At 33.3% G+C, this 22,930-nt stretch overlaps 1 protein-coding gene across 6 annotated transcripts in view; it reads left to right on the top strand.

Moving 5' to 3' along the window:
* The window catches only part of LOC124369783 (UDP-glycosyltransferase UGT5-like), a 60,229-nt gene extending 41,953 nt beyond the window's left edge, over nt 1–18,276 (top strand). For all 6 annotated transcript variants that reach the window (XM_046827875.1, XM_046827874.1, XM_046827876.1 and 3 more), the window contains 3 exons: nt 2,191–2,410; nt 12,341–12,560; nt 17,821–18,276. In XM_046827875.1, coding sequence (XP_046683831.1) covers nt 2,191–2,410; nt 12,341–12,560; nt 17,821–18,115 — 735 coding nt within the window. In that variant the 3' untranslated portion in view covers nt 18,116–18,276. The remainder of the gene's footprint in view (nt 1–2,190; nt 2,411–12,340; nt 12,561–17,820) is intronic.
* The last annotated feature ends 4,654 nt before the right edge of the window (nt 18,277–22,930 follow it).

Here is a 22,930-nt window from a genome sequence, read left to right as displayed (position 1 = left end):
AAATCATTAAATATCTTAACGATTGTTGGACTCTACATCAAAGAAGTTGTGATGTACGTGGATGGAGAAGATCTCTTGAGAGGATCGGATCTACACACCTACTGCACACATAATGCCAACCTCTACAACCTCCCAGCACATCGCCTCACTCAATATGAGAAAAAAACCACATATAAAGGTGCTAAATTCTTCAACCGTCTACCAAGGGACATAAGAACAGAAAGTGGAAGCAAGCTGAAATCAAGACTTCACAGCTGGTTGGCCGAACGTCCATTTTACTCCATCAACGAGTTCCTTCAACATGACTAAACCGATTCCAAAGAACGCTTTATCTGTTAAAACATTTCACTGACTCATTTACAAATGTATAATTTGTATCTCTATGTGATTTGAATTATGACTATGTATAATTGACACCATTTCTGTTCTCAATGAACATGATATTAAAGGAAAAAAAAAAAAAAAAAAAAAAAAAAAAGTTGAAGCGGATATACCTGTGATCCGATAATGAGGCCTCTTCGCTTACGTGCCACTTATCAACCATTCCAAGTATACCTTGTGTTCAGATTGTTATATCAATAACTTCTTGTCTAATTCGTGTTGCGAACGTAGGGCGGTTACCTTTATTACATATAAATAGGTCCCTACTTAGAAGAAATTGTAAAAGTGCCTCACCTCTGGGGTTAGTGTTGGTGCTGCCCCATCCAGAATTCGTTGAGGGTTAGAAAATCCAAGCCTCTCTTCAACAGGATGCAGGTCCTGACATTCCTTAGAGAGGTACAGTAAATTAACTTACCTTTGGTTTCATTTAGGCCCGCCACTCTCCCTTGGTGAAGCCATGGTTCTTGAATCAATGCCAGATCAAATCCCTCCTGGAGGAAGAACTGGCAGAAGGCTGCCGAGGCAGCCCTACTGTGCTGGAGGTTGATTTGTAGAACTCGTGGCATTGTCCTTGACTGTCGAGGAGACAATTGAGACCTGCCAGAGTCCTAGGTTGGCTCTATAGTTGGAAGCCTTCACAGCCTTGTAGCAGACCTCGTCCAGGAAACAGACGAATCCGTAACCTTTCGGATCTGGCTTGGATGGAAGGATTTTCCACTCGTTTACATTTAGGTTGGGATTCTGCTTTTTGAACATTTCAAGTACCTTTTCAGGTGTCTTCTTCAGAAGCTTCGGGTGAGCTCTGAAAAACACCCTAGTGGACCTCAAGATGTCCTTACGCAGACCCACTCTCAGAGAGATGTCATCTCCCAGAGGTTTTATTCTTTGAATAACTTCTTCCAGCCAAAGTTTGGTGTGCTCGTTGATGCAGGAAGCAATTAAAACACCTTTCTCTAGGTAGGTGCCCGCAAACGATGGAACGGAACTATCCTCCAGGGGTTGGATTTCTTTCATAATTGCGTCCTCGATGGCTTCTCCTTGCTCTGCACTAAGCTTCGCCTCCGGGTAGCCTTCGAGGGCTATGGCCATTTTGATCGCTGCGACCTCTCTGTAGGTAGCCTTGGGTGTGCTACCAGAGGCCTCGGGATCGTGGGCTTCGGGCTTCTGGGTTTCCCTCCTAGCCTTCTTTGCGGGCCCCTCAGCGGAGGGTGGGGTGATCCAGGTGCCTCTGGGGCGTTTGGCCGACCCCTCCCCCGCCTTGGTACCCGCAGTTGGGCCCGGAGTTGAGACCTCCTGCCCATTTAACCATTAGTTTTAACAGTTATTTTTAACCATTCATCAGCATTGAGACACTCAAAATCTGTGTTTCTGAATTGAAACATTTTTATATTTGAAATGAGTTTCTGTTTATAACACAGTTTTAAACTTTAGCTCCATGTTATAAGTGAAGCCTCAGATGCACAGCCTGTATGGTGTGGCAAGAAATATCAGGAAGACCTTAAATTTTATTAAACTTGCCTTTAATTCGGTTTATTTTGTTTTGAACAACTTTTGATCACTTGCAAATGTACGTAATGTTTTCTGTCTTTATATAAAGTATTATATGTGTTAGGAAATAAATTAAAAGTTTTAATAGAAACTATCATTTTAAAATAATCATGTTTTAGCTCAAGGAAATTTATGGAACCTTGAAATTATTTGTATTTATTATTCATGAAATCAAGCAAAGTGGTATTCCAACATCAGTTTTTCTCTATGAAATTCAAGTAGAATTCTCTAATGCAACTAACTGTTGAATAATCTTGACAGGATATGAAGAAGTTCATAGATGATGCCAAGGATGGTGTGATCTATTTCAGCTTGGGATCTGTCGTACCGGATCATGTTCTTGGAAAAGAGTTCTTCGACATGTTCACAAAAGCTTTCCAAAAGCTGCCTCAGAGAGTGTTGTGGAAGACTGGATGGAAGCACGAGAGCCTTCCCAATAACGTGAAGACTGCAAATTGGATGCCTCAACAAGACATTTTAGGTGAGTCACTACTGTAAGATATATGATGACTATCCATGAAGTAAAAGAACATTTTGACTTGATGTATCATGCAGCCCTCCCCCCACACCAAGGCTGTCATAAGACCATTGAAGTTAACATTCTCTAGCTTTAGCCTGATATTTAACAGTAATCAGTCATGGAGCTTCACAATGTATATGATTTGTGTAATTTTGATCTAGTAATTGAAATTAATATTTGAGTAAATAAATTTAATAAAAATACGTTTAAAAAATGTTAAAGGTAAAAATGAGAATATTGTTTTTAAACATACAATACTGTGTTTTGTATTTTTTTTTGTCATAAATGGATTAGTATTATATGAATCGTACTGCATCTTGACTTTTTTTATGAACTAGTGTCCTTACAATAGAACAGAAATCCCTGCTATGACCAGAAAAAAGTAACACCATTTAAAAAATGAAAGCCACTACTGTGCAATTGTTAAGTCAAAGAACAATTAGGATTCACACACAACAGGATCAAGTAAATAAATTGAATTTGTTATCTTTTGGTGCAATTTCCTTTTAAAAAAAATCTAAATTTTGTGCAGTAGTGTTAGATGCAATGTTTTCATGTTGTAGAATTAGATAGAGTACCTAATGTTTAAATACTGCAAAATATATGGCAAGCATTGTTGAGCATACCGACTTCCTGTGGCAGTCTTTAGTTCTTCTAACTCCATTGCCTTAACTAGCTCAGTGCTCATAAAGAATACATAGTACTGCTCTGTGATATCCAACACCTCCGATATCCGGCCTGGTGTCCAACGATAAAATGCTAGCTCGATCACGTCCTCTCACGTCACATTGACCGGCAGGCATGGGCAGGAGATAGGGATGGGGTCTTATTATCCTGCTTTCACAACCTCTTCCATGCTGTTTCGAGAAACAATGATGGAGAATCTGTGATCAGTGTTGTGTCAGCTTTTGAACATGCATTAGGGGATATGTTGTGGTAGTGGAATAGTTAATTTTTACTCAATGAGTTAAGATCTGAATTATAATAAAGTTCCATTTGTATAAAACAAGGAAGGAGTACGCCACAGAAGTATCTGTATCTTGCAACAGACTTTAATGAGGTTGCATGAAAAATTTCCAATCTAAAGCTCATTTCGTTCTCGAAATGTCCTGTGGATAGATAGACAGATAGACAATCATATGGAAATGCAATTTTTAGAAACCTCCGGCAGGCAAAAGAGAAACTGTGTCAGCCTACTGAGCGATATAGGCTTTAATCGTACACAGCCAATTTCCATGGTTGAACATGCACTATCATAGACCTCATTCTTATGTCTGTAAAGATGAATTTTGATGCAAAATTAAGTCTATAAATGAGATATATTTCTAGATATCTTGCTACATGTTATATTTACAGATCCGGTGAGCTATGGAGGGTACTAAAACGCAGAAGTGCACTGAAATCATCGATTGAAAGAAAGTTAATTTTTAAGTAGTAAAACCCCATCTATCAGATCATGCTGGATTATATGCATAATTTCAAGAAATGATAACAAAAAAGGGAGTACTTAATAACATTTCAACTAAAATTCAACTAAAAATTATAGTATTAGAGACAAGGAGCTGAAGTTATTAATATCATACTACTTCTATCATATTAAGTGACAGAGAACAAATTGTAATTTAGAGCAAAAGTAAACCAGATTTCAGATGGGTGGAATCTGGAATTTCACAGGGGTCTGTCCTTGGACGTCTATTATTTATTATAACTGTAAATTACTTTCCTTCTAATGTTCCCTGTTCATCAACTTTATTACCAGATGATACCACACTTCTTAATCACCACAAAGATTTGTATTAGTTAGTAAGATGTGAGAATCAATCTTTAGAAATAGTTCTATAATGCTATTAATCATAAATGACCTGAAGACTGAAAAGCTTATATTTTCACTGGACTATTCTATTCATAAATATTTAAAATTAGTCAAGTTGTTGAGTTTACATCTTGATAGTCGGTTAAGTTGGGATAGCCATGTGGAGCAATTATGTAAATAGATGCTAAGTAAATTTTCTTCTTTATAGAAGTCTAGGAAACTATGTTACTGTAGGTGTGCTAGTAACTGCTTACTATGCATTTTGCTATTCCCATATGAGTTATGATATATGGCACAAAAAGTTTTAACAGCAATTATGAATGTTTTGGTTAGGGAATTGTGTTTACCAGTTTTTAACAAATTTGAAATTAAAACTCTACCAAATCTCTAAATTTTTGTATACAGTGTGAGTTAAAAGTATGGATACACTCTGTTTAATTTTTGATAGGGATGGAACTCGGGAAACCTTTCTTGGAAATGTGAGGGTGGGAGGGCGGCTAAAAATTTTTAAATATAAAGACCTATTTAGTGGCACCTAATTTCAAAGGTCTTGATAAAAGAAGAAGAACAGTGGAAACTAGAGCTTTCTATCTCAACCTAGTACAAAATGGCAGCTCATTGAAATTAATTAAGTTGAAAGCATGGATGGATTGTGTTCAACTTTCAATGGACAAAATAGAAAACGAAAGCAAACCGTTTCCCCAAAATGGGCTTTTTGTTGGGAGAGTTAAAATTTGTTAATGTAAAGTTACATTAGCACTAGTAATTACGATTATGTTAAGCAATAAAATGGCTAAAACTTACTAATCTGTGTTTTATATATCAGATGTTCAAACTGCTGTCCCAGGACAGTTTGACAATGTCCAAAATATGGCTAAACTGTCCTGCTATATCTACAATTAGGAAAATATTCCTAGGGGCAAATCTTCTCAGCCCCAAGGACATCAGAGAACAGGAGCCCTCAAATCTGATTGACTTCTGTAAAAGTCTCAGATTCTGAGGACAAAATTCTAAGTAAGGGAGGTGCAAAGGTCCTGTTGTATACAGCCAGGCTGCACTGAAGGCACTTGATACCTATTCGTTTGATTCAAAATCAGTCTGGGAATGCAAGAATGCTCTGGTAGAACTGGCTAAGAAAATAGAATTACACTTGGTTGGGTGTTGGGCCATGAGAGCATTCGTGGTAATGAAAAAGCAGATACCATCGCCAAAAAGGGAGTGGAGTCCTTTATGGTGGGGCCAGAGCCGGGTTGCGGGATAGCTTTCTCCTACAGCAAAGTTCTTGAAAAAGATTGGGAAAAGAGGATAAGATACTTTAATTGGAGTAGGGCCTCAGGAATAAGACAATCAAAAATGTTTATCTCTCTTTATGCTAAAGGGTGGGCATCTCTCCTAGATCAGAGTAAGGAGGATATGAATGATAATAGGGATGCTGATAGGACATGGCCCCCTTAGAAAACACCTTATGAAGTTGGGCCTATGCCAGACCTATGAATGCAGACTTTATGGAGAAGTGGAGGAATCAGCAGAGCACATATGGCTAAACTGTCCTGCTATATCTACAATTAGGAAAATACAAGTCAAGTCGAGAGTATATTTCAATTTACATTCGTTATAATTAAAAATATCAGTTTTATTAACGAAAGCAGTTTCATTTGTTGAAAAAAAGGTAATTTCATACTTGGTTATATTTTTGTAAGTTTCATCTTAAAAATGTATTTTCTACATATAATGTATTTTGTTTGTATAACTCCAAACGATGACAAGGGATCACAAATTCATATTTATATCTGGTGTCATAGTGATGCACCACATTACTGCTACTGATGGATGTTTGATCTTTAACATACATGATGGCTTCAAAAATTTAAATTCATAATATATTAAATTTAGTTACTAAATTTAGTAGCTTAAATAAAGTTAATGTATTTAATTCTTTAAAACGTTCTTTGACAGATTAAACAAATTTAATTTTAAAATAGTTCTGACTTTTTTCAAACTTTTAGCATTGCATTGAGATATTCTTTTTTAGTAGCCCCGTATACACACAGTCCGTATGTAATATATAACCGAATGTCAGAAAAATAGATAAGTTTTAAGGTGTCAGTACTTCATAAATCAGGCATTCTTCTTATTGCATACAATGAGTGGAGTAATTTGCTTGTTTATGTTGTTTTGTTTTAAAACTTAGGCATTTTATTTTATCCTTGTTTAGATATAAATTGTGACAGTTAAACAATTGTTGTAAATTAGCCAATTCAATATAGGATTTAATTTCTATCTGTTCTTTCATTTTACTCGATATTTTTAAATTCGAATCATCTGCTTTTAGACATAGGCTTGTAGATGGCTCAAAGCTTAGACATTTTTTAAAGTTTTTTAGGTAACAAAGGAAAAGGAGTGGTCCTAAAATAGATCCTTGGAGTACTCCTAGCTCAACTTTTGACAATTTTGATTTGTATTTTAATTTTAAGTTATTTTTCAATTTAAAATTTATTTCTACAAATTATTGCCTATTTGGTAGGTATGATTTAAACCACTATAATGCTTTTTCACTCACATTCATTTCTTTCAACTTGAGCAGCAACGTGGAATGATATACACTGTCAAGAGCTTTTGACATGTCCATAAATACTCCGTTTACCTTCTCATTCTTATCAATAGACTCAATTATTGATTGAACAAAGCTTACTATAACTGTTATAGTAGACCTTTGTTTTCTGAAGCCATGCTGGATATATTCTAACCAATAGGTATACTCCGAAAAATCAATTAATATATTATACACTATTTTTTCATAAATTTTAGAGATAGAAGGTAACAATGATACTGGCCTGTAGTTACTTTTATCCTTAGGATCATTCTTTTTATGAATTGGGATAACTTTTGAAATCTTTAAAAAGTCCGGGAATTCACTATATATAAAAGAAGAATTTATCAAATGAACAAGCACTTTATACATGTGTTGTTTTATTGATTTTATAACAGTCATGTTATATTCACATGATTGCTTTTGTTTAAAAGAATTAATAATCTTGAGACCGTCATCCTCATTAGTTTCTGTGAGGTAAAAGAGTTTTGGTATATTATAATCAACCTTTTAATGCTTTTAATTTAGGTTACTTGTACTATAAACTAAGCTATTGTACATACATTTGTCTAAATTCAAATTTCCATTTGGATTTCTTATATTTAAATAGTATGAATTAAAAATGTTACTTATTGTAAGTGGTTCATTAATTACTTTATTATTTTCTTCAATTATTACATTAATACAATAATGTTTCATAATTTTTATTTTTGTTTGATGTTTCATAATTTACAATATTCCAAGTTGTTTTATGTACATTTTGGGACTTTTTTATTTTTCTATTATAATAATATTTTTTGTGGAAGCAAACATTTTCCTGCACAATCTATTTTTTTGCTTTTAACACACTCTTCTTAATTCTTTATTCTTACTTAACCTGACAATTTTGTTTAGTTGAATGATCTCCTTTTTCCATCCTTTAAAGAAGAATTTACCTAGTCATTATGATTAGATTGTTTAATTTTATTTTGGAGGGAATGCTAAGTTAAAATATTAAGTTATTATTCTGTGAAATGTTGTAAATTTTTCAATGATTTGAGATATAAACACATCTTGCCATGATACCTCTCTTAAGAATTTTTGGAACAGTTTCATATTTTGTTGATAAAAATCTCTTCTTGACAAAGTTCTCTTTTTGTTTCAGTGGTATAATTAATTTGTTTGCTATTTTTATTTTCCAATAGCTGTAAAACCTGACGATCATGATCTGATAATAAAGTAATGACTCCAAAAACTTGTATTTGATAGTTAGTAAATGTTGTAAGAAAATTATCTATGGCAGAAACGGAATCATGAAATACTCGATTTGGAAAACGAACTACATAACTAATATTAAAACTTCTAAAAACATTTTCAGTTTGTTGTGTGAATTATTATTATTCAATACGTTAATATTTATATCCCCTGCTATAATAATATTTTTTTTTAATTTTTTTAGATCTATTTTAATAAGAACACTTAATTTATCCAAGAAAATATCAATCTTTGAACTTGGTGATGTATTAACACCTATCAAAATAAACTTATCATTACCTATATGATATTTAGCTGCACAGAATTCAAACTGTTTTTCCTCAAAAGTATTTTTAATATTAGGTAGGAAAACCTAATAATATCAGGTGGTCACCTGTGCCCACTGTAAATGCTCTCTACTTAAAATTAAAACTCCCCCCTTTTTTGAACAATTGCGGCAAAAATTTGAGTTAAGTTTAAAATTCTTTATGTTTAATCTGTCAATTTCATAAGATTTCATGTCATGCTCAGTCAAAACTACTATGTGAGGTTTAATTTCATCAAAAATGGCTTCTAATGGTTCTATTCTGTTAGGCAGATTTTGGATATTTTGATTAAAAATCTTAATGGTTTCATGTTTCCTGAACGTAGTTATGTTACTGTTGTTGTCCCAATCAGAGAGCTGTTTAAAGGGGACACAGGGGAAGCACTTTCTCAAAACAGAGAACTACATTCACTATACTGCCCATTGACACAATCACAGACACTAAACAGAAAACTGCTTTCCCTCTCTGTAGTTATTGATGTGATGTCTTCTTCGGTTAAAAGATTAGACTGGATAGTAGTCAAGCCTACATGTTTTAATTCAAGCTTCTGATCAGTCCCACCAGTTTTAACTGCAGACGCTTCGGGTGAGAGATTATTTATCTCACGTTTGTTGTCATTCCTTCGTAATAGTGTAGCTGAACCACTGATGCTCCTTGAATATTGAACTGCATCAGTTGCCATGTTAGTGATAGGGGTGTGAGGGCAATCCAGTTGTGATACTGTAATCTTCTCACTTTTAGAGCCCAAATGAAAATAAATTATATTTCTGAGCTCCTGAACAAATTCAACAAAAGAAGCCCATTTCTTAGCATTCTCCTTTTCTTTTCATTATGGACAACTATACAATCTGTAGAACTTAACCAGCTCAGCAGCAAAATTCTTGGGTGAGATACCATCCATAACACACCCAAGTGGGGAACAAATAAGGTACTTTAAATACTTTTTTTTTAAGTCCTCTGTAAATTATTCTAATGATATTTTATAGTCATTTAATGTTGGTTTCTCAAAACAATTATCTTTTGTCATTAGACCATAAACTGTTGTACCCAGTTGTACCCTTTGACAAGACAGATGGCCACTTAAACACTGATACTAAGGGGGTTTTTAATGTTTTTTAAAAATCACTGTAACTCCATCACTTAAACTTCTAATATTATTCACGTCTCTTGAGATGCAGTGTACAAAAGCTACATTTTCAGAGTATTTGTACTTTTGAATACAATTGATCATATTGTCTTCAACAACCCTATTGCCTTTACCATGTTCTAAGTCCGGCTGGGGAGGATTCTTATTCAAAGGCAATGGAAGTTGCAAGGCATTTGTGATCTCAGTATTGTAGGGAGTTTTTAATTGCTTTTTATCAGGATAATGTAGAAAATCAATTACCTTGAAAGCAAATTTTCGTTTTCCTTTATAACTTAAGTGCATGCCATGCCGTGTAAAATTAAATCTGTTAAAAGCATCAGTCAATTAAATAAAGCAACATTATCCATTCTCAAGATAATTTCCCTTATATAGCTAGAATCAAGAATCAAGAATCAAGATCTTTATTGACCATTAAGTAATACAAAATTACAATAGGCTTCGTCAGTTCCAACAATAAAATATCACAGCTTGCTAATACATAAAATAACAATAACATATTATGTGCAATAAATAACACAAACACCAATACTAATATAATACAATACTACATTACATAAAATCTTTAAAATACCCACATTTAACTGTCACTAATGTTATATTCCAAAAATTCTCTTATGGAGTAAAATGCACGACTTGACAGCCAACCAGAAACCTGCCTCTTAAATGAATTAAAATCTAATACTCTCCATGATTCAGGGAGTTTGTTAAAACATTTTATTTGTAAATATTTATGACTCTTTGCATATTTTTCTAGTCTAGGAATAAGCAGGACTAAGTTGTTTACATTTCTTGTTTGATAACTATGGATACCATTAAAACAGAGGAAGTCATTAATATTCTCTTTTACATAAATTAAATTTTGAAAAATGAAAATGCAGGGTACAGTCATTATATTATGAGTAGAAAAATAAGCCTTACAACTACTCCTAAACCCTAAACCAAAAAGGATTCTTATTGCCTTTTTTTGCCATAAAAAAACTCTTTCCACCACCAGTACTACCTCCCCACAAAATATTTGAATACAATAAATGAGCATGAAAAAAACTAAAATATGACATTTTCATCAATTCTTGGCTTACACAGGTCTTTAACTTTCTCAATAAAAAACAAACACGTGCCAATTTTGAGATTAAGTTGTTTGTATGATCCTCCCATAAAAGCTTCTGATCAATAGTGAGTTTTATTGGCTTTGTCATTTTACTATCTATCTGCATTTGTCTTAAAGTAAACACTATACATAGCAATGTTATCATGCATAGGGTCGTTATCGTGTAAATCAAATCATAACACCTTAGTCTGAGGTTGAGGGTAGAGTAGGGTGGAGAAAACATCAGGAAAGGGAGGGATTCGGGAGTACTCTTGATTTCAGGACCAAACCAAGAGGGGGAAAAGGTTTTGTACCCCAATCACTGGAATAGTGACAAGGGAAGTTGGCTTCCTTATCTTGCCCTGCCTCCACCTTAGAAGTTGCAGCACAAGACAAGGAGGGTACATCACCCTCAATCCCATTTGGGAAATAGGCTGATGAGGATGCCAGTCCCCCACGGGAAATCTCTACATATACTGTTGCCTAATAGATGTTAAACAATCCTTGAATAAACTTCCTTCCAGAAAAGTCACACATCACTATTATACCCAGAAAAATCATCATCTTGATTTATTTTCTGTAAGATTTGAAAAGACATGGATTAGTCATGTTTTTATGAAACTTAAATTGTTTAATAAATTTCCACAAAAACTCATGGAATGTGCCTTTAAAAAGGTTTTAAATTGTAATTAAAAAATGATATAATATGGGATGAAAATTATCATAAGACAAATGTAAAAATATTTGCTAACCCTCAGCCAAATCCCATGCGATGACATGCATCATCATCGAATTCAGTGTTGCCCTCATGAAATGAAGCTTCATGCAAATTTTCAAGTCCTATTGACTTGTTCATTTTAGTTTTAGATCTAAAGCTAAGGGTTTTGTGAAATCTAGTTGTAAAAGACTGTTGTTTTTTTTTTATAATTTGTACCAATTATATTTAAATAATTTAAGACCGAATAGAATAATTCAACCATAGAATAAGTTCCTGTAATTACAACTGAAGTGAGTTGCTCTGTAAAACAGTGTACTATACTGAAAATGTGTTAAATGAAAAGGCTTTTTTTATTTTACTTTTTAAAATAATTATTTGCTGTATCATAAATTTTTAAAACGATAAGGGAAACAGTTCCATTGAAGTATAATTATTTAGTGCCTTAAAAAAACAACAATGTGTTATTTATTTAGCATTTGCAACTGTAGTACAAATACACAAAACATTCTTCATATTACAATTCAATATACAACCCACCCAGTCTTGACATTAGGGCGTATATGACAAGTTTTACTGTATTTGTAATTTTATAAATTGAATTCAATTAGTTTCAAGATCTTAACATCTTTGTTCATACCAAATGTTTATAACTTCATTGTTTATATTCATTATTCTACACTTAAAAAAATAAAGATTATATAGATATTTACCAAATTCATGTAGATTAAGTTCAGAATAAAGTCAAGATTATATAGATATTTACCAAATTCATGTAGATTAAGTTCAGAATAAAGTCAAAGTCATAAAATCTGTATTCGTTTTGGTTACAATGATGTAACATTTGAATAATGTCAGTTTATAATAAAGTAATTCTAACAGCAACACGAAATGTCATTATTACTCTTAAAATGTAATTATACATTCATAAACAAGTTTACTTGTCTAAATTTCTGTCAATCTACAATTCTCTGTTTCAGCTCATCCAAATGTGCTACTGTTTATGACACATGGTGGAATATTTGGTCAACATGAAGCAATTCATGCTGGAGTGCCTGTTGTGTGCATTCCTATTTTCGGGGATCAAACTTTAAATGCCAAATTTTATGAAGAGCGAGGAATTGGAGTGAAAATGCCCTTCCAAACTCTTTCAGAAGAAACTATAATATCAACAGTGAATAAAGTTGTCAGTAACTCAAAGTAAGTTTCTCAATATTTCAGTTTATATCAGTGGTGTATCCAGGTCTCATATTTTATTCGAGGGATATATTAATTTAGTTATGAATGCTGACAGATTTAAATTAATGTTTAATTTTATTTCTACGGATTGCTGTGTTATTGGCAAACATGTTTATAATAAGTAGGAAGGGAGTAATGTACAAGTCTAAACTATGACTGAACTAATATAGTCATTATCTTATACTAAAGTTATTGGTAGAAGTATAACCTTGTGAGAGGATTATATTTTTCTACTCGGACTGTTTGGGAGACTCAGATCTCTGGACCTCTCTCTGAATACACTGCTGGTTCAGATAGTTTGTAATCACTTTATCTTATGTATCTTAATCTTTGCTTATAACTTGAATAAAGTTTATCTTCAATTTCAAAGATTTAATTGAAACAGAATAAGCATTAATATTATTGTGGTATTTGTGATTCTATGAAATTGGGAATTGTTATTTTAATGCTTCCATTTTGAAACTAGTAAATATTTATTTCTATTATGTTTTGGTGCTTGACGTCACTTTAACATGATCTAGCATTTTAACATAAGGTGAGCAGGTTGTTCTAAGAAAAAAACCTATTGTTATTTAATGCTCTGATCAGCTGAATCTGCTGCATACTAGGAATAGCAAAGGACATGTAAGGTTAAGGGCTCTTACTCAATTGAGTCTCTACCAACAAGAACTGTTCATTCAGCTCGTACCATGTATAATGTCACTGGATATGTAAAAACTTCTTTTATCAGTAGGGGAATTGCTAATGTACTATCAATGTTCAGAATAAAGATTTGGGGGAAGTACCGTCTTCCATTTAAAGACCATGGATCCAGACATCAACCTTTTTTGAGACTGCTTCCCATGTTGCTTTAAGAGAATGCCTACTTTACTATTCAAACCACTCATACGATTTTTCCATTGATCTGGACAATTTTAGATTTCAAACAGACCTTTCTTGTTCTGTCTTGTTTCAGCAGTCTTTATGCACATACTGAGACGCTAATCAAAATCTGCCAATCATAGACCATTTTCCAAATAGTATTCCTGCGATAGTAGTCCAGTCATTTAAGGTTTTATCTGCGGAAAAATTCCTAGTGAGCTGAATTTTGATATACACCTTCATTATGGCGTTTTAATGAAGATGTGGAAAATCGACATTGATATCGTGCTGGCTAAAAAAGTTATAAGGGTCAAAAGGTCACATCTCATGACCTATGGCTTGGAGGTCAATAAAGGTCATTATAACAATTATTTCTCATATGATTATCTACAAAAAGTGTCTCTTGCATTTTTCTCTAAAGTCAACCGTTTTCGGGCTAGAGTGCTGTGAAAGCGACTACATTATGATGCACTTGTTTCTGCACCACCTTTGAGGTAGAATGCAAGGCGGGTTTTTTGCATGGTTTCCCCCGTAGGCATAATCCATGATCTGTAATAAAAGTTTTTTTGGTTATTTTATGCTCAATAATTATTTATTTCTACATTGAAAAATAAGGAAAAACAATTTTTTGGTATATAATTTTCTTTTATATTCATTCATCGTTGATATCCTCAATTTCAACTTCATCATAAGTTGCTACCAAAAAATCGAGTGGACTTATTGCTGTATTTAAATCAACATCTTCATCATTTTGTTTAATCATGAATGACCACGACAATGTCCACAAGCTTTAGAACATCTCAATCCAATTTTTTTACATCCACATTTGCCGCCACAACCTTTTGTACAATTACAAATGATTGTGTTTAGTAGATCATCGGGTGCTGGTGGCAATAAAGTTGTTATTGGCTGTAATATATTATTTTTCAACTCCCAAACCCACTGTTCTGGATCAATTTCTTTTCCTAGCCAGGTTTGTATTTGATAATAGACTCGATAAATATGCTGTTGAGCTGCTGAAGAAGTGGGTGGTAATAATTGAAATTTCACAGCTGTGCTTTGTCTTGTTAGTTTAGCAAAGCTGCAGTATCTGTAATTGTCAATTACATTTTCTGAATTTGGAGCACCGTACATTGCTAGTAGAAAGTGTATTCCAGCGTTGACAAGGGCATCTTGAGCGCAATTTTCTTGTTGGAATATTTCTGCCGAATTGTGTGAATCAGGTCTTTTTCCAAACATCTTCATGACTTTAATTTTTCCTTTCCCAAAAAGTGTTGAAGTTGTGTCACATCCGGTCATGGCATGTAGAATCAGAATATTTTTCTTGCAGTGTGGATACTTGTTGAGGCTCTCAGTCGAGTATATTTTTGTTTCAACATTGTATTTCCCTGGTTTCTTGAAAAAAATTGGATGTAGGTTGATCAAGTATTTGTGTGCGTGATATTAGAAGTACCAATAGATACTCAAAATTTACATGCTCCTTTACATTTCTTCCATATTTATCACCACCCGCCTCTGCAGCTTTTAAAACTGTGTCTTAAATGTGAGAGTACTCACTTCTCTTATAGCGGGTTTGTATTTTTTGTCTTTTTTCTTTCGATTTCTTCACTTGTTTCTTCTCCACAAAACAAACATAATTTTTTGAAATCAAAAGAATTAATTCTTTTTTTTGCGTGGAGATGTTGATGTACTTGGCTCTTCTTGGCGTCGTTTGAAGGCCGCAATACTCAACTTGTTTGTATAATTTTTACGACAATTACTGTGAACATTTACAAATGTCACAGTATTCAAATATTCAATGTTACCATCACTTCTAGTGACACTAGCATTTTTAATGTTTGTAGACTACGTCTAACTTCTACTACGTCACCACTAGATAACGATTCATTACATATGAAACATTTATCATTCATTATGAAAACTATTCAAGAACACAAAACTAGGAAATTAACGTCTTTAACACTCAAGAAATATTTTTCAAGTGAGCTAAACACAGTCCGACAGGCAATAGCAGGTATAAAGGGACGGGTCTCAGAACATTAAAGAACGGAACATCTGCCAGTGGAGGTCATTTGTATTATATATAGTATATTTTACTAAGTTCCAAAACCTCTATAGTATAAGTATATTTGTCACAAAACGCCTGAGTAAAAGTTAGAAGTTTTAAGAAAACTTAAATACATTGATAAAAAGCAATAGAGTTGACGCCTTATATGTGTACGGTATATAGTACCCATGTGAGTGCATTCTACTTGCTTTCTCAGCACTCTAGTCCAAAAACAGTTGAATTTACAGAAAAATGCAAGAGATATTTTTTGTAGATAATCGTATTAGGAATAATTTGTATAATATCCTTTATTGACCTCCGAGCGATAGGTCGTGAGATATTCGTGAAAAACTGATTTTTGTGACCTTTTGACCCTTATAACTTTTTTAGCCGGCACGATATCAATGTCGGTTTTTCACATCTTCATTAAAACGCCATAATGAAGGTATATACCAAAATTCAGCTCACTAGAAATTTTTCCGCAGATTGAGGTTTAAAAAACCTAAAATGACTGGATTATAGTTGATTTGGTGTCTTAAGCTCTCATATCTTTTTCCTGCCTTCTATGTTGTTTGGGATATGAAAGAAATTGCTAATATTGATGTTATTTAAAAAAAAATATTCATTGAATGACAATTAAGTACATGTAATCTCTTTTTCTTATTTTGCTGTTCAGGAGAACTTAATTATCTTTGTGGTAAGTGTTCATCTTGAAGCAGACTTACACCTAACATAGATTTACATAAAATATGTACTTGAGAATGGAAACAAATAATAATTTAATTAATATGGAAGACTATACAGAGTGTCCCTATATTGTTTAGACTATTTAAACTAGTATGTTCATTTAATCAAAATAAAACAAAGCATTCTTGTAACGCTCTACAGCAAAACATTTTACAGAAGGTGTTCTAAAATGCTGGGGTTCCATCTCTCTGTCTGTATGAGTTTATGATATAAAAATCCTATTTATAAATCCGTTAAAGATACAAAACTAAAACTTCAAACATGTAATAACCAATTAACAAGTACATGTTTAGAATTCTAATAAAATTATATTTTTCCATATCAAAATGGTAGCTAGTCATAACTTTAAAAACAAGTTTTAAGAAGAGAAATAATTTGACTAAAATGTACAAGGCTAAATAAAATTTGGGAGAATTGTTACTATAACAATACCTCAGTTTTGTGATGAAATATTAAATTTTTACGATTATGAGCGTGTAAGATAGAAGCGATGAAGACATCATGTCAAGCGATAAAATGCATGGGATGTGCCCTTAAAACAATTCAAAAAAGTAATAGATAGATGTTTGAAGGATAATATTTTTTACTCCATTGACAAATTTTTGGCCTGTGATATTAGTACATTAAGTTTTTGATGTCTGAATGTTTAATTATGTATTTGTCTTATTTTAATAGCTATTATATGTCTTTGCTGTTATTGTAAGTTTTATTTTATTTTTAGTATTTTAATCTAAAATTACTTTGTTGTCTTGTCTAAATGTGTATCTGTAGAACAAAGTTTATAATATATTTTAATTAGGTCACTGTTATTTTGTAATATCATTTTATTTTTAATTTGTGATTATATTGTATTTTAAACATTATATAATTGTAATAGTTGTAATAAACCGGAAAAATAAGATCATACACACACCTACCAACACCACGCCGATCCCCAAACATGCTAAAACCCGTTCCTACATATTTCAATTTAAAAAACCAATTCACTCCTCATAATTTTCTGGCACGTACCCCCCTCCTTACTAATTAAATTATTCCATATAATGCTAATATCAAATATGCAAAAATTAAGGTAAGACTTGCGGCATTCCTCGCCGGAATGGTAAACCACACAGTCCATAACTCACTCCCGACTGCCCGTTCCGCTCCGTACCCCAGCTCTCGTTATCAGTCTGACGAAGTGGTCGGTAATCCAAAGTTAAGCCATCTACCTTATCAGCACAAGATATGTCTGGTCCCAACAGTCGACCCGATCCTCTGATATATGCGGTGATTAGCCATCACAGTTTTAAAAATTGATTGGAGTAAAGAAGCTATATTGATTTATATTTGCACTTGAAGTGCTAGAGTAAGCAAGTTTTCTTGCATGCCACCATGACATGGATAGTGACAATGTCTTTAATTGTGACTTTTTCAATTCATTATAAATTAATTTGCAATATTAGTTATTAATTGTTAGATAAAGTTATAAACTAAGTTGTATGTTTTATAAGTTTTGACAATCCATCTGTACAATACGGCAAAATAATTATACCACATATTATATCTGGAGTTAATTTTTTCCAGATACAAAGAGAATATGGAGAGACTGTCAAAGATTTACCATGACCGACCTAAGTCAGCAGCAGATAGTTTAGTGTATTGGGTGGAGTATGTGCTGAGACACGGTGGAGCACACCATCTGAGACCTGCTTCAGCAAATATGCCCTGGTATCAGCTGTATTTACTGGACGTTGTTGCAGCATTATTGCTGATAGCAGCTGTTATAGTGATGGTTGTGTACATTGTTTTGCGTAAAATACTGCGTTTGTTCAGAGGAAAAACAAAACCTATGTCCTCCAACAAAAAGAAACAAAATTGATGACCTTGGAATTTTGCCAGATTGAAGTAGTGAGTGAGTGATTCATTTTTGAGAACTGTTGAACTGTTGAATAGCTTAATTTCTTGTTTTCTGTTAATTAAAGTACATAAATAAAGTTTGTAAGAGTGTAATTTTATAATAAATACAGATTTTTAACAATATTTAATAGTTCATTCTATTTATACCATACAAGTTTGAACAAAAATATTCTAAAGTCGTAGGAATGTTTTTTTATTTATTTAAAAGTAATCTATTACATTACAAATAATACTTGGAGCATACCAAAGATATTTTTACTTGCTTTGTTGACTATATAGGAACTTTTTTAGAAAAAAGATAAAATCACAAGTCAATTAGAAAAATCATTATCACATTAACTAAACATAACATTTAATCCATGGAAATAAGTGCTTACTTTATATTGAAAACTGTATCAAACATTGTTTAAAGAAAAACTAATAGTTGTGTAAATGATTGTTTTAATGAAATGTTTATAAGTGTTGATATTATCTCTGTGTAGTTGGTACTTACCAGCATTTTTTCCATTTGTGATTGTTAACCACAATGTTATGTCCTAATAAGTAATCCTAAATACCAAAATTTTGAGTTTGAGCTATTTTTACAATTTTAGTTTTCATGGTTTTCTTCTCATTTGTGATTGTCTCTCTGGCCAAGCCTGCCTGGGAAGGAGTGGTTTGCTGTAAAAATGTCTTTCGTGACTTTTTTAAAAGTTATTATCATTGCATGTACTTAGGACTACCTTTTCTTCTAGTGATGAGGAACTACTTATTTCCTTAGTTATGTTCTGACCTTCTCCCATATACAACCCTTAAATTGCTATGGCTGCCACTGAGCCACTGTAGCACATAAGTTTGAGATTGTGTCAGACTGCTTTACTATCTTTAGTAGACAAGTGTTGCTCTGTAGCGGCAATACTTATAAGTAATACTGTTATAAAGAAGCTATGATGGGTCCGTGAAGGAAGCTAGGCTGTGCGGCCGCAAGTGACGCCATTGTGGAAGTGGCTAAATTTAAAGAAATACACGGTACAAAGATAAATTTCACCTTAAAATTACATCTATAATGAGAGGTATCATTCTATAGTACTGTTAATCTAATGGAGTTTGGAAAGCTCCTGCTTTATTAAAGGCACTAATTTTCTCCTCCGTTCTAAGAATTGAAAACCAGACTAGCTTGGTGGTTCAGCGCAACCGCCCCATCCCATTCCCACTCGCTCCTCGAAGAGGTTGACAGAAAATTTCGTTAAATTGGAGTGTTGATATTCTGTTTTACAAATATTAATGTTGATCCTCCCAAAAATTAATAATATGATTAATTAATTGTTATTATTTTTTAATTAGTTTTCTAATTTTGTAATTGAAATTGATTTTGCACATTTTAGAACAAACATTTTTTAACAAATGAATCATAATATCTTGCAGAGAAATTCTGCGGTATCCGGGGAACTTCAATTGTTTGAATTGCTCATCATTATTGAAGATACGAGTATAAATTTGTTCCTTTAACCCTCCAACTGATGACTGACGGCACAGACGTTCATTAATGCCACTTGTAAACTGATAAAGATGGCACAGCCGCCGGTCAACTTTCTGCAATTATAACACAAAAACCATTTAAGTTATAAAGACGTAACTTGCACCAGTCGAATCCTCTATTCTTATATATAAATTCATTTTATATAATTTATATTCTTAATGTTACTCGTTGTCAGCTGATATTGATCCAAAGGCCGCACGGCATACAGCTAATGGACTATGCAGCTGGGGACTCGCTGCACGGCCTTGACGATCTTTGTGCTACTGTTGCTAGGTTATTATGTAGGCTTCATATTTATAATTTATTGTTATGTGGTGAAATGGGCATTCCTCGTTGATATACGTGAACTGTTGGATGATGAAAATATTAGTTCTGATGATGAAAGTGACGTATCGGCAAATGAAGTGCATGATAATATTTCTTTATGAGATTTGTTGTCAGGTAGACTGAATGATTGATTATAAACCGGTAGAATGTGAATTGGCTTGTGAACAAATTGATAATGACAGTGACAACATTTCATCATTCATCATAACAGTTTTCACATTCCTCTTGCCCAAAGAATTCATCAAACACCAGTATTGAAGCGTACTGCCAAAAAAAGTAGTACTTACTTTACATTTGTATCAAAAAACTTTTTTGTGTTGTAAATAAGTGTATATATATATGTTATAATCTTTTTGTTCACTACAAAACTGTGTATATTTTGTACGTTTACAATATCTTACTATATCAAGTCATGTGAAAGTTACATGGAGTGAAACTTAGAAAACAAAAAAAATTACAATATACAATTTTGAATTTATTTAGAAATAATAAAACAATACTCTAGTAGGTGCAGATTTTTTTATTTTAAAATTTTCTCTGGTTTTTAACAAAAAAAAATTGATATATAACACTTATTACTTAGCATTAAGCACATATTTTAAATAAATATTTGAAACATGTACTGTGCAAAGACAAAAACCAGTGTATCATTCTGGGAGTTTCTTATTATCAGTTGGAGGGTTAAGTAACCACACAGAAAGAAATCACACACAGTTAAATCTGCGGATCGGGGTGGCCAATCTAAATAAACACTTCCACGACCAATCCAACGGCCATGAAGGTTGTCATTTGGATTTGTGAAATGAGGGGGAGCACCATCTTGTTGGAAGATTGCTTGATCCATTTCTGGAACTGTAAAATGAGGAAAGACTTGTTAATTTAAAACCTGTTCATATCTATTCCCAGTGATTGTAATGTCTGAAATGTTGTAATATAGCACCTGATTACAACTGACAGCTGCCCAAACAGTAATTCCTTTTGATTTAAGTAGAGTCTGTTCAAGAATGTGTGGATTACCGGTGTTGTAATAATTACAATTATGCCTATTTACAGCACCATTGCAGTAGAAAGTGGACTCGTCTGAAAAACAATTTGAGTATGCCAATTAGGATCTAGCTCATGAAACTCAATGATACGAGAACAAAATTCCACTCTCCTGTCTAGATCATCTTCAAGAGGATTATGGACTAGGTGACTTTTGTACAATTTTATTTTGTTTTTCTTCTCTGATCTTGTTTTATCTGTATTGAAGACTTTGGAACATCAGTTTCAAGTTCAACCTTCCTAAGTGATTTCGGTTTACCTAGAGAGCGGAGCATTGATGGGCATAGTAGTACTTCTCTTTCCTTATTTGATCCTCTAGAGTACTTTTTACGACACTTCCAGTTTCGAACAAAGATTTTTCCACTTAGTTATTGTTGGATTGATAGGTGGTTCAACTCCTGAGTAGGCAACCTGAAATTGTCTAATTGCTTCTGTAAAGTTACCAAAATCCCAATTGCCATGCACAACACTTCCCTTTTTGATCAACATTAAAAGCCAATTCTCGAACTTCAATATCAGTAAAACTGTAATGGAGGAAGTTAGGTTATGTTTTCATAGCACAAGCAATACTCTTCAATCAAACAGCTGTTTTAAACAATGAGCGTTATTAAACAGCTGTTCTTTAAAACTGGAACACAGTAATAAAATTAGGAAATTCAAGAAATAAATTTTTATATGAAGCAAAATGGTAACATTTTCAATATATCACCATTTTGTTTCTACAATTATTAGGGAGCTTTAATTTTCACAGAATATTTTTAAAACCCACATTATTAATTGTGTAGAGTTTAAAAATGTTCGGTGCATAAAAGGGCAAGTAATATAAAATCAAACACTTAAACCTCTTCATGGGACACTCTGTATGTACAGTGTCAGTTAAAAGTATTGATATACTGTTTAGTTTTCGATGGAGCATTGAAGGATGGAATAAGGGGCACTTTCCTAGGAAGTAGAAGTGAACTTTTAGTCACTGTTACAACTTTGCCCATTGCCCCAAAATGGGATTTTGGGGAGGGGGAAGCTCGACATTTTTTATTGTAAAGACCCATTAAGTGACACCTCATTTGAAATGTCTTGAACAAAGAAAAAGAACAGTGGAAACAGAGCTTACTATCTCAACCCAGTGCAAAATGGCAGCTCATTGAACTTAATTAAAAATTATTCACCATTTCCCCAAAATGGTCTTTGGGGGGGGGGGGGCAGTTTAAAATTTTGAAATGTAAAGTTACAGAAGCACTAGTACTTACAATTACATTAAGCAATAAAACGGCTAAAACTTACTAATCTGTGTTTTTTATATCAGAGGTTCAAACTGCTGTCTCAGGCCTGTTGTAGAAACTTTAAACGGCACACTGTATAGATTCACACAGGAAATATTTGAATTTCCATTACTGTTCTGTCCCTAAGGTCATTAATGCACTGGTTTTTTGTTTTATAGACGTTGTTTTTAATGTGACCCCATACAAAGTAGTGATGTGAAGATAGATCTGACGAACTAGATGGCCACTTGATACTTTCTCTTCTGGCTATCCAGCGATTTGGAAAAATATTGTTTAAATACTCGTGGACATGCAGGCCATAGTGTGGAGGTGCTCCATCCAGCTGGAACCAAATTTCATTACAGTTGTTGGTTGCTACTTGGATAGTTGGATAAATCTGATTTTGTAACATTTCCAAGTATACCTCAGCATTAATTTTTCCGTCAATAAAAAAGGGCCCAAAAAACTTATCCCTCACAATGCCAAGCCAAAGGTTTAATTTGTCAGGTTGCTGGGTATGTTGCTCTCTCATCCAATTAGGGTTAACATCAGCCCAATAACGAGCATTGTGTCTGTTAACGTTACCGTTTAACATAAAAGTTGCTTTATCTGAGAAAGCAATGTTGTT

Source organism: Homalodisca vitripennis, chromosome X, assembly GCF_021130785.1.
Source record: "Homalodisca vitripennis isolate AUS2020 chromosome X, UT_GWSS_2.1, whole genome shotgun sequence".
NCBI classification, from domain to species: domain Eukaryota; kingdom Metazoa; phylum Arthropoda; class Insecta; order Hemiptera; family Cicadellidae; genus Homalodisca; species Homalodisca vitripennis.
The sequence above is the reverse complement of the archived record's forward strand: the minus strand, read 5'-3'. Positions and strand labels throughout refer to the sequence as shown.